The sequence below is a fragment of the Eptatretus burgeri genome, chromosome 17, assembly GCF_056783735.1.
Source record: "Eptatretus burgeri isolate ZD-2024b chromosome 17, Ebu_testis_v1, whole genome shotgun sequence".
In the NCBI taxonomy this organism is placed as follows: Eukaryota; Metazoa; Chordata; class Myxini; order Myxiniformes; family Myxinidae; genus Eptatretus; species Eptatretus burgeri.
The window spans coordinates 40,825,043-40,840,168 of record NC_140977.1 but is presented as its reverse complement, the minus strand read 5'-3'; the positions used below and the strand labels follow the sequence as shown (position 1 = coordinate 40,840,168).

The window sequence follows — 15,126 nt, the reverse complement described above, 5'->3', positions numbered from 1 at the left end:
CTCCCTCTCTCTCCACTCCCTTCCCCTCTCCCTCTCTCTCCACTCCCTTCCCTCTCTCTCTCTCCACTCCCTTCCCTCTCTCTCTCTCTCCACTCCCTTCCCTCTCCCTCTCTCTCTCCACTCCCTTCCCCTCTCCTCTCTCTCCACTCCCTTCCCCTCTCCCTCTCTCTCCACTCCCTTCCCTCTCCCTCTCTCTCCACTCCCTTCCCCTCTCCCTCTCTCTCCACTCCTCTCTCTCCACTCCTCTCTCCCTCTCCTCTCTCTCTCCACTCCCTTCCCCCTCTCCCTCTCTCTCCACTCCCTTCCCTCTCCCTCTCTCTCCACTCCCTTCCCCTCTCTCTCTCCCTCCCTTCCCTCTCCCTCTCTCTCTCCCTCTCTCTCCACTCCCTTCCCTCTCCCTCTCTCTCCACTCCCTTCCCTCTCCCTCTCTCTCTCCACTCCCTTCCCTCTCCCTCTCTCTCCACTCCCTTCCCCCTCCCTCTCTCTCCACTCCCTTCCCCTCTCCCTCTCTCTCCACTCCCTTCCCTCTCCCTCTCTCTCCACTCCCTTCCCCCTCTCCCTCTCTCTCCACTCCCTTCCCCTCTCCCTCTCTCTCCACTCCCTTCCCCTCTCCCTCTCTCTCCACTCCCTTCCCCTCTCCCTCTCTCTCTCCACTCCCTTCCCCTCTCTCCTCTCTCTCTCCACTCCCTTCCCTCTCCCTCTCTCTCCACTCCCTTCCCCTCTCCCTCTCTCTCCACTCCCTTCCCTCTCCCTCTCTCTCCACTCCCTTCCCTCTCCCTCTCTCTCCACTCCCTTCCCCTCTCCCTCTCTCTCCACTCCCTTCCCCTCTCCCTCTCTCCACTCCCTTCCCTCTCCCTCTCTCTCCACTCCCTTCCCCTCTCCCTCTCTCTCTCCACTCCCTTCCCTCTCCCTCTCTCTCCACTCCCTTCCCTCTCCCTCTCTCTCCACTCCCTTCCCTCTCCCTCTCTCTCCACTCCCTTCCCCTCTCCCTCTCTCTCCACTCCCTTCCCCTCTCCCTCTCTCTCCACTCCCTTCCCCTCTCCTCTCTCTCTCCACTCCCTTCCCCTCTCCCTCTCTCCACTCCCTTCCCCTCTCCCTCTCTCTCCACTCCCTTCCCCTCTCCCTCTCTCTCCACTCCCTTCCCTCTCCCTCTCTCTCCACTCCCTTCCCCTCTCCCTCTCTCTCCACTCCCTTCCCCTCTACCTCTCTCTCCCCTCCCTTCCCCTCTACCTCTCTCTCCCTCTCTCTCCACTCCCTTCCCTTCTCCCTCTCTCTCCACTCCCTTCCCCTCTCCCTCTCTCTCCACTCCCTTCCCCTCTCCCTCTCTCTCCACTCCCTTCCCTCTCCCTCTCTCTCCACTCCCTTCCCTCTCCCTCTCTCTCCACTCCCTTCCCCTCTCCCTCTCTCTCCACTCCCTTCCCCTCTCCCTCTCTCTCCACTCCCTTCCCCTCTCCTCTCTCTCTCCACTCCCTTCCCTCTCCCTCTCTCTCCACTCCCTTCCCCTCTCCCTCTCTCTCCACTCCCTTCCCTCTCCCTCTCTCTCCACTCCCTTCCCCTCTCCTCTCTCTCCACTCCCTTCCCCTCTCCCTCTCTCTCCACTCCCTTCGCCTCTCCCTCTCTCTCCACTCCCTTCCCCTCTCCCTCTCTCTCCACTCCCTTCCCCTCTCCCTCTCTCTCCACTCCCCTCCCCTCTCCCTCTCTCTCCACTCCCTTCCTCTCTCCCTCTCTCTCCACTCCCTTCCCCTCTACTCTCTCTCTCCCTCCCTTCCCTCTCCCTCTCTCTCCCTCTCTCTCTCTCTCCACTCCCTTCCCTTCTCCCTCTCTCTCCACTCCCTTCCTCTCTCCCCACTCCCTTCCTCTCTCCCCACTCCCTTCCTCTCTCCCCACTCCCTTCCTCTCTCCCCACTCCCTTCCTCTCTCCCCACTCCCTTCCTCTCTCCCCACTCCCTTCCTCTCTCTCCCCACTCCCTTCCTCTCTCCCCACTCCCTTCCTCTCTCCCCACTCCCTTCCTCTCTCCCCACTCCCTTCCTCTCTCCCCACTCCCTTCCTCTCTCTCCCCACTCCCTTCCTCTCTCCCCACTCCATTACTCTCTCCCCACTCCCTTCCTCTCTCCCCACTCCCTTCCTCTCTCCCCACTCCCTTCCTCTCTCTCCCCACTCCCTTCCTCTCTCCCCACTCCCTTCTCCCTTCCTCTCTCCCCACTCAATTCCTCTCTCCCCAATCCCTTCCTCTCTCCCACTCTCCCCAATCCCTTCCTCTCTCCCACTCTCCCCAATCCCTTCCTCTCTCCCACTCTCCCCACTCCCTTCCTCTCTCCCCCTCTCCCCCTCTCCCCACTCCCTTCCTCTCTCCCCCTCTCCCCACTCCCTCTCTCCCCACTCCCTTCCTCTCTCCTCTCTTCGTATTCCCATCAGTGAAGTGAAAGGTGGTATTTGCTCTCAGTAATAAAATAAAAAAACAGGAAAACCAATGGTAAGAAAGACAAAAATCTGGGGAGAAAGGACCAAGTTCAACAACTTGGTCATGCTGAGACGATATACAACTGGATTTGAAACAAAATGCTCATAGTTGAGCAGCTCCCCTCAAAAAAAAGAGGAACAAACAAGGTATTGTGACCATTTGTGGTCCCATGTTAGGAAGTCAACACAGCAGTAGCAAATTATTCTTTCAGCCTCTCCACAGACTTTGATTGCTCGTGCAAGTCAATGTCATCTCCCACTGGCTGTGAATGCTCCTAGTCGGTGTCACATTGGTGGAGTAGTAATGCAAATAAAACAAGCAAACAATAACGACAGATATTGTGTCGAATAAAGTGATAAGGATTAAAAGTCAGTATCGTCAAGTGGAATTTCGTCAGGAAGAACGGAAGGTGTATAATTTTATGACAATATGTTTTGCTCCATGAGAACCGTGAACAAAACCCTTGACGATAAAGTTGTAATCTTAATCCCTTGCCAGACCTTGGACTCCCCCGAAGGCTCCGTAGACTCCCAGCCGTCGCCGAGTGTTAGCTTTGGCCTCTTCCACAGTCATATTCTTGATGGCATCGTTGGACCAGGCGCTGAGCCAGAAGTTTGCCCCAATGGCCGCGCCATGTTGGCAGGCAAAGAGCAGCAAGATGACGACGGCAAGCCAAATTCCAACAGCACGCAAATACTCCAAGAACACAGACAACTTCACCTGGCAAAAACAAACCCCAACAGAAATAGATGCAAAGTGCACAGATGTGAGCAAACACTAGGGGTGTGCTGTCGAAGCTCAAAACTCACACTTCCTGTCTCGGCCTTTTCGTCTTCGATAAGTTTCTCGCCAGTCTGCTCTTCTTCATCTTTGTCTCCGTCATGTAAACCCTCCTTCGGATTGTCCCTCAGGCTTGGATTCCTAAGCAGAGGTGATGGGAAAGGTGTCCAAGGTGTACAAAGTAACAAGAACCATAGAGTAATCAAGAATCAGGTGCAATAGCAGAAATAGTTTGGGACGATGACCAAATAATACCTTGTTAAAACTTCGGAGGCTTCTCTCCTACCAACATGGTGGGTCTTTGCCCCTTCTCTACTCGAAGCATCTGTAAGAAGCAGAGCCAGTGCTTGAAGAGAATATTGGTGGTTGGTCATTACAAGAGGTCGTGAGTCATCATCGGTCCCCTTGCTAAATTCAAAATTTCTCCTCCAACCGACAGGGGGACACTGAATTAGTGGCATGGCCACACACCCAGCAATGGTGTAAACTGGCAGCCACATGCCGCAAACAATATTACTACAACATGAGGATTGAGGTAGAAGATTGTAAGGGACACCATTCCACTCAAAGATTAGTCAGGTCCTGAATCACATGGTCACACAAGTCATGTGGTCACTTTTGTTTGGCCGCTGTGGCCACCAATGTTTACATAGCCACATGGTAAAGCTCTTAATGTTACAACAACAAAGGATAGAGTAATAATCAGGCAACACAATGGGCCAAAATATCTCATACTCGAATGAGGTGTTAGTGGTGGTGTCAGAGAGTCTTCCGACTGTGTCTCCTCAATCTGTGCATAACTTCTGAGAAACTCGGCAAATGCTCCATCCCGCTGCTGCAACTCCTGGTAAGAACCACTTTCAGTGACACGGCCACCGACCAAAACCACAATGTGGTGCATCTGAGGTAGGAAGCTCAATCCATGCGTTACCAACACACGTGTCTGTGGGAGGAATAATGAAGACAACAAAAGCAATGACATAAAAATGTCTCTCTCTAGTTCATGCAAATGACCAGGACACGAACAGTCCAACAAAAATCGCAAAACTAAATCTTCATAAAATGCTGCTCCACAAGGCGAAACTGCATGAGGTTTTGAGGAAAACATGTTCCGAGAAGAGTATATTTTATTTTATTTCAATGCCGTGTCGATAGCCACCTTATAGCAAGCCAAGCATGGCTGACTCGCCATCTACAGGCTTTCCACTTGCAGCAGTGAGCACAAGTATGTTTGGTGAAGAAATCTCTTGGTTTCATAGGGAGTCAAACAACGAGCAATCATTTGGGAAACAACAGTGAGGGTAGAACTGCAACCTTTTCAGCGACTGATCAAAGACCAATTGTTGAAAGTTGCAGTGTTGATTGTCCCTTCCACCCACACCCCTTCCGTTCCACCCAACCCCCAAAATCCCCTTTATTGGATCAATATTTTGCTCGTTCAACCTCAAGTTCTCAAGCGAATGCGCCGACGAAGTGACTCTTCAAATGGCATCTTTTGCCTGCTTAATTTCCTGCTTAAGCCCCTGAGAAAGTGGTGTGATCAGTAATAGAGCAGTGGTTACTAACATTTTTGGTGTGTGGAGCCATTCTGTACGCCACCCACCCCAATGTTTTGCTGGCCACAATGTATGACCATCATAACGACACAGACACTTCGTAGAGGGGGAAATAATCATTGAGTTGTACTCTGAGGCTTTGTAGATGTTCCCAAAGGACACTTTGTACTTCACATGGAAGATGCATTTTCATAACCTTATAGATTAGTTGAGGGTTTCACTTTTTTTTTTTTTTCTTGTGGAAACCCACCAACAGTCTTATGGACCCCTGGGGGTCTATTGGATCACAGGTGGGACCACGACTGCAGAGAAATTGCAAGAAAACATCTATATATCCAAACCTCCCTTGCCAGACAGATATGAGTAATGACGATCTTTCATCAAAGATGGTTTCTCCACCATATGTGTAGTTTCCCCGTTGCACGTTTCATTTGTTCATCTTATTTTTTGAAGCTCAATAACAAGCAAAATACAGATCAGCTGTATTTTTTTTACTCTGTACTGTGTTCAACTCCAAGGCAGAAAACAAAATCAGACTAAAAGCACTCATCCTGGGCCAGCATCACGAACAAGTTGGATACAAGAGTAAACTAGAGGGGGAGCACTTGGGAGAGTGCAAAACCTCCGCCGCCAATACTGCTGGGTCACTCAAGTGAACCTTATATCTTATTCATTAAATATGATGTCAACAGTGCTGAGAGTTATAGTTCTTTTCTCCAACATTTTTTTTTGGGGGGGGGGGGTTGGAAATCACTTTAAACATGTAAAAATGCAAAAAAAATAAATAAATAAATAAATAAATCGAAATTTGGTTGAAAAAAAAGTTGCAAAAATTTTTTTTCTCTAACAATTTTTTTTTGGGGGTGGAAACCACTTAAAACATGTAGATATGCAAAAAAAAAAATTTTCTTTTTTTTTGGGGAGGGAACAATTTTTGGGGGGGGTAGGAAATCACTTAAAACATGTTAAAATGCAAAAAAAAAAATTTTCTCAATTTTTTTTTGGGGGGGGGGTTGAAATCACTTAAAATATGTAGAAATGCAAAAAAAATTTTCTCGAACAATTTTTTTGGGGGGAGGGTTGGAAATCACTTAAAACATGTAGAAATGCAAAAAAAACTTTTTTCTCTATTTTTTGGGGAAGTAATTTTTGGGGGGTTGGAAATCACTTAAAACATGTAGAAATGCAAAAAAAATTTCTCTCAATTTTCTTTGGGGGTAGCAATTTTTTTTGGGGGTTGGAAATCACTTAAAACATGTAGAAATGCAAAAAAAAAAAAAATTTTCTCTATTTTTTTGGGGAAGTAATTTTTGGGGGGGTGGAAATCACTTAAAACATGTAGAAATGCAAAAAAATTTCTCTCAATTTTCTTTGGGGGAGGTAGCAATTTTTGGGGGGGGGTGGAAATCACTTAAAACATGCAGAAATGCAAAAAAAAATCTCTATTTTTGGGGGGAGGCGTAAAAAAATTGGGGGGGGGGGTTGGAAATGACTTAAAACATGTAGAAATGCAAAAAAAAACAACTTTTTTTCTCTAACAATTTTTTGGGGGGGGGGGGGGACCAAGTCCAAAATTTAATGGCATGTTCCTTAGACCATACCTCACCCTCCCCCCCCCCCACCAAGTTTCGTCGAAATCCGTCGAGGAGTCTTTCCGTAATACTGTTCACAAACAAACAAACAAACAAACAAACAAACAGAAAGGGGTGAAAGCAGTAACCTCCATCCATCTTCGAAGATGGCAGAGATTAACAATACCTTGTAAAGACTTCTTGGTTTACAGGTGGTGTGGTGCGGCAACACATGTTTGAACAAATGACTTTGAAAAACAGAACACATCAGGCTGTTTTTATATCCCATCACCCCTCACCCACCCCCCCACCCTCCCCCCAACCCCTTCCCCTTTCTCCACTAACAGGGAGAGAAGATAATGTTCTTCCTTTGTTTTTTTCATTGCCTTCCAACAATTAGTCATATACAGTTCCTGCATTTCTGAGGCAATTATCTTCACATTTTGAGCAGGGAGGTATCTTGGACCCATGTTTGCACTTCTTCCATTTAACCCCCATTTTGACTTTTCAGGGGTCAAGGGTGGAAGAAAAAAAAATCCACACATTTTGCCTGGTCTTTCCCTTGTATTTGAGTCAAAAGAGATGGAATTTGGTACAAAGGTGCTTTTGAAAAGTCCCTTTTGGGAGGCAAAGGAAATTTTGGGATATGCAGGAGTCAAAATTGATCACAAAAATTAATATTTTTCACTAGTCTTGTATTTTGAAACAATAAAAGCAAGAATTAGCAAACTTATTCCTCACCACAGCCACTACAAACTGAAGTTGACAGACATTATGTTGCTGCTTTTTGGATTCCACAGGGGGTCAAACATGAACCTCAGAAAAACGACTAGGATTTCTCGCCTATCAAGTCAAACCAATCCAGACAACACCTGCACGCAGGCACACACACCCCTTACCACAGTCCCAAAGACAAAGGCAGGGAGATATTGATCTCGTCTGGTCATCTTAATTTGGCAAAGGTTTATGTAATGTAACCAAGTATGAATGTAAAATGTATATTCATGCTCTGCCCACGTCTTGCCTCATGCATATTCATGCTCTGCCCACGTCTTGCCTCATGCATATTCATGCTCTGCCCACGTCTTGCCTCATGCATATTCGTGTTCTGCCCATGTCTTGCCTCATGCATATTCATGCTCTGCCCATGTCTTGCTTCATGCATATTCACGCTCTGCCCATGTCTTGCTTCATGCATATTCACGCTCTGCCCATGTCTTGCCTCATGCATATTCACGCTCTGCCCATGTCTTGCCTCATGCATATTCATGCTCTGCCCATGTCTTGCCTCATGCATATTCATGCTCTGCCCACGTCTTGCCTCATGCATATTCGTGTTCTGCCCATGTCTTGCCTCATGCATATTCATGCTCTGCCCATGTCTTGCTTCATGCATATTCACGCTCTGCCCATGTCTTGCTTCATGCATATTCACGCTCTGCCCATGTCTTGCCTCATGCATATTCACGCTCTGCCCATGTCTTGCCTCATGCATATTCATGCTCTGCCCATGTCTTGCCTCATGCATATTCATGCTCTGCCCACGTCTTGCCTCATGCATATTCGTGTTCTGCCCATGTCTTGCCTCATGCATATTCATGCTCTGCCCATGTCTTGCTTCATGCATATTCATGCTCTGCCCATGTCTTGCCTCATGCATATTCATGCTCTGCTCATGTCTTGCCTCATGCATATTCATGCTCTGCCCATGTCTTGCCTCATGCATATTCGTGCTCTGCCCATGTCCTGCCTCATGCATATTCGTGCTCTGCCCATGTCCTGCCTCATGCATATTTGTGCTCCGCCCATGTGTTGCCTCATGCATATTCGTGCTCTGCCCATGTCTTGCCTCATGCATATTCGTGCTCTGCCCATGTCTTGCTTCATGCATATTCATGCTCCGCCACGTCTTTCCTCACGCATATTCATGCTTCGCCCATGTGATGCCTCACGCATATTTATGCTCCGCCCATGCGTTGCATTATCTCTGCTGGAAAGAGGCGAGGGCAGCAGCTCTTCCCTATATGGTGGAGCATGTGGTTGGCTGTGGAGAAAGCAACGTTTTTACCGTGGCACCTGGAGTGTTTCAAAATAAAGTAAAAGTTATTTATACCTTCAACTGTTGGTAAACTGCCTGGAGCATTCTTTTTCAAAGAATCAGAACACGTAGGCCGTTCCAGGATAGTAAAAACCTGACTTTATGGTCGTCTCGCCGCTGGGGGGTAAGAAGGGCCGCCATGTCGAGCTCGCTTCACACGCGGTCTTTTGCTGGTTCATCCAACTCTTCCAAGTTTTCGCTCATGTTGAAGGCCAGAGCAGAAGCAGCCGAGGCCTCTGTCAGAGCTGCCATGGGATGTAAATCGGAAGAAGCTCGATTGCTACTCAAAGAGCAACAGATGCAATAACGATTGATGGCTACACAGCAACAAAGTGATCTCGAGCAGCAACAATTGAAAGCTATGTAGCAACAGATACATCTCGAACAGCTGAAGTGGGAGGAAGAAGCTGCCGTAACTCAGGTCCATTTGGAAGCGATGTCTGACGCTCTGTGTTGGGGCAGATTCGACAATATTTTGGCAGCTAGATTACCGACACTAACAGAGAAAGTGGGAATGCTGTTGTCCAGGAATGCCATGTCTCCACCACCATACATTCTATCTGAAGACAACACTGAAGCTATTCCACCGGATACCCGGGTACGTGTTGACCCAGCTAATATAACACGATGCCAGCTCCTAATCTATCACACGAAACTCACCAGACACCAACTAATGCCTTATGTACAACCATCATCATTCTCCAATGCATCATCGTCACGGTTGCACATCGACCCCCACTGTGTTAATGTGCCCTGTTATGAGCTCGTGGGTCAAAACCCGGCTCCGGTTATGGCCGCTCGGTATCCCACTGTGTACTGACCTTACGTCACTGTCCAGTGAGATTACAACCGAAAACCAAATGGGTTGTTTCTCACTAAATCCAATGTATATCTATGCTGTACCCGCATAATATGTTCCGAGGACATACACCACACATACGACAACACCATTACCAGTGTATAACCATTATAATTATACAAAGTACCTGGCTCTCTTTTTCTAAACTCCAAGTCCTTCCACACAAGGTGCGAGTTCCTTTGCTGGTAAACTATAAAGGATCCAACCTCAGCCTGAAAAGCTGTGTTGTATGAAGGACTCAACCACACCATGAAGCTGAGTTGGACAAAAGAAAAAAAGAAGAAGAAAAAAAGAAGAAGAAAAAAAGAAGAAGAAAAAAAGAAGAAGAAAAAAAGAAGAAGAAAAAAAGAAGAAGAAAAAAAGAAGAAGAAAAAAAGAAGAAGAAAAAAAGAAGAAGAAAAAAAAAAAAAGAAAAAAAGAAGAAGAAAAAAAGAAGAAGAAAAAAAGAAGAAGAAAAAAAGAAGAAGAAAAAAGAAGAAGAAAAAGAAGAAGAAAAAAGAAGAAGAAGAAAAGAAGAAGAAAAAGAAGAAGAAAAAAGAAGAAGAAAAAAGAAGAAGAAAAAAAGAAGAAGAAATAAAGAAGAAGAAATAAAGAAGAAGAAATAAAGAAGAAGAAAAAAAGAAGAAGAAAAAGAAGAAGAAGAAAAAGAAGAAGAAGAAAAAGAAGAAAAAGAAGAAGAAGAAAGAAGAAGAATACGAAAAAGAAGAAGAAGAAAAAGAAGAAGAAGAAGAAGAAGAAAAAGAAGAAGAAGAAGAAGAAGAAGAAGAAAAAGAAGAAGAAGAAAAAGAAGAAGAAGAAGAAGAAGAAAAGAAGAAGAAGAAGAAGAAGAAGAAGAAAAGAAGAAGAAGAAGAAAGAAGAAGAAGAAGAAGAAGAAGAAGAAGAAGAAAAAGAAGAAGAAGAAGAAGAAGAAAAGAAGAAGAAGAAGAAGAAAAAGAAGAAGAAGAAGAAGAAGAAAAAGAAGAAAAAAGAAGAAGAAAAAAGAAGAAGAAGAAAAAGAAGAAGAAAAAGAAGAAGAAGAAAAAGAATAAGAAAAAGAAGAAGAAAAAAGAAGAAGAAAAGAAGAAGAAGAAAAAGAAGAAGAAAAAAGAAGAAGAAAAAGAAGAAGAAAAAGAAGAAGAAAAAAGAAGAAGAAAAAGAAGAAGAAAAAAGAAGAAGAAAAAGAAGAAGAAAAAGAAGAAGAAGAAAAAGAAGAAAAAGAAGAAGAAAAAAGAAGAAGAAAAAAGAAGAAGAAAAAAGAAGAAGAAAAAAGAAGAAGAAAAAAGAAGAAAAAAAAAGAAGAACAAAAAAGAAGAAGAAAAAAGAAGAAGAAAAAAAGAAGAAGAAAAAGAAGAAGAAAAAAGAAGAAGAAAAAAGAAGAAGAAAAAGAAGAAGAAAAAAGAAGAAGAAAAAGAAGAAGAAAAAAAGAAGAAGAAAAAGAAGAAGAAAAAAGAAGAAGAAAAAAGAAGAAGAAAAAGAAGAAGAAAAAGAAGAAGAAAAAAGAAGAAGAAAAAGAAGAAGAAAAAAGAAGAAGAAAAAGAAGAAGAAAAAAGAAGAAGAAAAAAGAAGAAGAAAAAGAAGAAGAAAAAGAAGAAGAAAAAAGAAGAAGAAAAAGAAGAAGAAAAAGAAGAAGAAAAAGAAGAAGAAAAGAAGAAAAAGAAAAGAAAAAGAAAAGAAAAGAAAAAGAAAAAGAAAAAAAGAAAAAGAAAAAAGAAAAGAAAAAGAAAAGAAAAGAAAAAGAAAAAGAAAAAGAAAAAGAAAAAGAAGAAGAAGAAGAAGAAGAAGAAGAAGAAGCGAGCTCTGGTATTCTGAGTGTGAGGTGAGGCCAGTGAATGTCTCAGTGACCTGAGCTGTGTTGCTCAATGAAGGGCCACCTGCTTCAAAGCAGCTGTCCTTGAGTGTGAGACGTGAGGGGACAGATGAAGGGGGGAGTGAAGGAGAGCACTCCAGACGAGCTCTCAGAATGATGCGCAGCAAGACGACTGGGAACGTTCTTTTTTTCCAGCCAAGTGCCACTCACACCAGCGTGGATGAAGCCGCTGGTGGTCCCCCCTTCACACATCCCTGAACGCCATTCCCTTCCTCATCTCCCTTTTTATTTCAATTCCCTAAAAATGTTGCTTTCTTCCTTTGCTTCCCTTTCCTTACCCTGGGTTAGATTAAGGGTCCATGTGTGTGATGCAGGACAGTGATCTGAAGCACAAAGCGAAAGCCACACTGGAGGGGCTGAATAAGAAGAAAATTAATGTTCTTGAGTGGCCCAGTTAAAGTCCTGACTTGAACCAAATTGAACATTTATAGCGAAACTTGAAGATTACATTCCATCGACAATTCCCATCAAATTGGCAGAACTAGAGCGATTTTCACATGAAGAATAGGTAAAGATTTCATGTTATTGTGCAAAGCTGGAAGAGACCGACCCACAAAGACTCATAGCAGTCATTGCTGGAAAAGGTGCTTCCACCAAGTACTTACCAATGGGGCTGAATACTTTTGCAACCAGTGAATGATTTTTATCCATACATTTTTTGCAGGTATTCCTGACACGTAACCAATCTCCTTCAACTATAACAGTGTTTCGTTTGATATCTTTATTTATGAATAAAAAAGTTCATTTGGAAAAATTGTTTCTTCAAACAATGCCTTCAGAAAGTATTCATACCCCTTCACTTTGGTTACATTTTGTTGTGTTACAACCTGAATTTAAAATGGATTAAGTTAAAAAAAAATTGTCACCAATTTAAACAAAATCCCTCAAAATAAAAAAGTGAAAACATGTTTTTAGAATTTTTTTACAAATTCATTAAGGATTGAAAATCTGAAATGTCTCGTGTCAATAAGTATTCAACCCCCTGAGTCAACACTTTGTAGATGTGCCTTTGGTAGCGATTACAGCTTCGAGTCCTCTTGGGTATGTCTGTATCAGCTTTGCACATCTGGATTTGGGGATTTTCTCCCATTCTTCCTTTCAGATGTGCTCAAGCTCTGTCAAATTGGATGGAGTGTGTCGGTGAACACAAATCTTCACGTCTTTCCACAGATTCTCAATGGGATTCAGGTCTGGGCTTTGGCTGGGCCACTCAAGGACTTTCACGTTCTTGTTCTGAAGCCATTCCAGTGTTGCTTTGCCTTTATGCTTGGGGTCATTGTCCTGGTGGAACATAAATCTTCACTGCAGTCCGAGGTCTTTTGCACTTTGAAGCAGGTTCTCCTCAAGGATTTGCCTCCGTTCATTGTTCCCTCTATCCTTACAAGTCTCCCAGTCCATGCACTTGAAAAGCATCCCCATAACATGATGGTGACACCACCATGTTTCATGGCAGGGATGGTGTTAGATGGATGATGAGCTCTGTGCTCGGTTTCCACCAGATGTAGCACTTTGCATTCATGCCAAAGAGTTCAATTTTCGTTTCATCAGACCACATAATCATTTGCCTCATCCTCTCAGTCTTTCACATGTCTTTTTGCAAACTCCAGGTGTTCTGTCATGTGCCTTTTTCTCACAAGTGGCTTCTGTCTGGCCACTCTCCCATAAAGCCGAGATTTGTGAAGTGCTTCAGAGCCTGTTGTCCTTCTAGCAGGTTCTCTCATCTTAGCCAAGGAACTCTGTAGTTCTATCAGGGTGGTCACTGGGTTCTTGTTCACCTCCCTTGACCAAGGTCCTTCTTGACCAGTTGCTCAGTTTGGTCAGACAGACAGCTCTCGGAAGAATCTGGGAGTTTCCCCATTCTTTCTATTTCCGAATGATGGAGCTCACTGTGCTCTTCGGAACTTTCAACACTATAGAAATTGTTTCATACCCTTCCCCAGATGTATGCCTCCTCATAATGTCTCAAAATTCTACGGACAGTTTCTTGGACCTCATGGTTGAGTTTCTGCTCTGATGTGCACTGTCAACTGTGGGCCCTCATATAGAAAGGTGTGTTTCTATATAAATCATGCCCAATCAATTGAATTAGCCACAGCTGGACTCCAATGAGGTTATCGAAATATCTCAAGAATGGTCAAAGGTACCAGGTATCAGGTACCAGGTAATTCCTTTGGTACCAGGTCTCTTCGGAGAATCCTTGGCTATCGCTGGTCAGATTTTGTGTCCAACGAGCGGTTGCTGAGAGAGACTCGGATGAGATTTGTTACCTGCATAGTCCGTGAGCGTCAGTTGCGGCTGTATGGACATGTGGCTCGTTTTCCTGACGCTGATCCTGCTCACCAGATTCTCTCAGCGAGGGAGTCTCATGAGTGGAGGAGGCCAGTGGGCCGACCACGTGCCTCGTGGTTGCAGCAGGTTGACCATCATCTCAAGGAGATGGGGATGGGCCTGGCATCTGCCTGGGGGATGGCCAGAGGCCCCTGGAGTACCGGCGGAAAGTGGACGCAGCGACGCGCTGTTCTGGCACATGCTCCCATACCTGACCTGGTCAAAGGAAAATGGATGCACCTGAGCTCAATTTGGAGTGTCATAGCAAAGGGGTTGAATACTTATTGACTCAAGACATTTCAGCTTTTCATTTTTAATTTGTAAAAAAATTCTAACATGTTTTCACTTTGTCAATATGGGGTACTTTGTGTAGATCGGTGACAAGATTTTTTTTAATTCAATCATTTTAAATTGAGCCTGTAACAACAAAATGTGATAAAAGTCAAGGGGAGTGAATACTTTATAAAAGGCACTAATTGATAATTCATCTAAATATAGCATTATTGGTAGGGAATGAATACTTTTGCAGCTTAGACATGAGATGCCCCTGACCTCCCACAAACCGTCTCACCTCCTCTTTCAATAGGCCTTCCGGTCCAATGAGCTGATCAAAGATGTGTTTACCAACGTGGGCGTCTACGGCAGAAAGTGGATCGTCGAGCAGGTAAATGGATGCACGGTTGTAGACTGCACGAGCCAGGCTTATCCTCTGTTTTTGACCTCCAGAAAGGTTGATCCCCTATATAAGACAGAATCGGTTTGTGACGAAAAACTAAAAGGAGTGGCAGGGACGCAAACATTCAAATCAAATGCAAACAAGTCAAAAGAATAACCAAATCTCACCTTCTCTCCGATCTCGGTCATGTCCCCAGCTGGCAGGATTTCCAGGTCAGGAAGCAGGGCACAGGCAGCGAGAACACGGTGATACCACTTCTCTTTAAACACATTTCCAAACACGATGTTGTCCCTGAAGGTTGCATTTTGGATCCAGGCCTGCTGTGGTACAAATGCCACAGAGCCCTAAAAAATAAAAATAAAAGTGGAACAGGACCAAACAAATAAAAGGGGAGTGCATGCAAAAACAAAATTTTCCACTTCAATCAATGTTTTGCTTGTTCTGTTGTTTCTTCTGAAAAATATTATTCTGTTCATAAACCAGTGGATGCCTAAACATGCAGCAAAAACCATTGTATTTTTAGAAAGCATTGTTGGGGATTTTAGATAATTATAACTGAAAATGAAATTTGAAGCTATTATTATGATGTATGCACAAATGGTAGACGTACAGTATTTATAGTCCATCTGCATTTTTGAGCAGTACATACCTCTTTCCTCCTCTCAAATACATACTTATTGCTTATTCTTTTGGAATACTTCGGTAAGCTGTCCATGCCCACTGCTTTGCACTGATTGCTCGAGAGTAAGGACAGCCAACAATGGAAGAACTGGGTGTCCCCCCCCCTTTTTCTGTTCTGTTGCCAACGTCAGTCATTCGGCTTGCTGTGCACGTTCAAGTACCCGAAACATATCATCAATGCCGAATTATACGCCCGTTCACGTGCCTTTGTAAGGCAAAAGTAACCACAGCCGTACTATACGTCATCAAGTATCTATCACTATAAAAA

At 44.5% G+C, this 15,126-nt stretch overlaps 1 protein-coding gene across 2 annotated transcripts in view; it reads right to left on the bottom strand.

Moving 5' to 3' along the window:
- The window catches only part of LOC147009857 (multidrug resistance-associated protein 1-like), a 124,107-nt gene that overhangs the window by 29,090 nt on the left and 79,891 nt on the right, over positions 1-15,126 (bottom strand). For both annotated transcript variants that reach the window (XM_085861383.1, XM_085861384.1), the window contains exons 17-22: positions 14,345-14,521; positions 14,073-14,240; positions 3,978-4,185; positions 3,498-3,567; positions 3,272-3,383; positions 2,963-3,182 (exon numbers count right to left, since the gene is read on the bottom strand). In XM_085861383.1, coding sequence (XP_085717509.1) covers positions 2,963-3,182; positions 3,272-3,383; positions 3,498-3,567; positions 3,978-4,185; positions 14,073-14,240; positions 14,345-14,521 — 955 coding nt within the window. The remainder of the gene's footprint in view (positions 1-2,962; positions 3,183-3,271; positions 3,384-3,497; positions 3,568-3,977; positions 4,186-14,072; positions 14,241-14,344; positions 14,522-15,126) is intronic.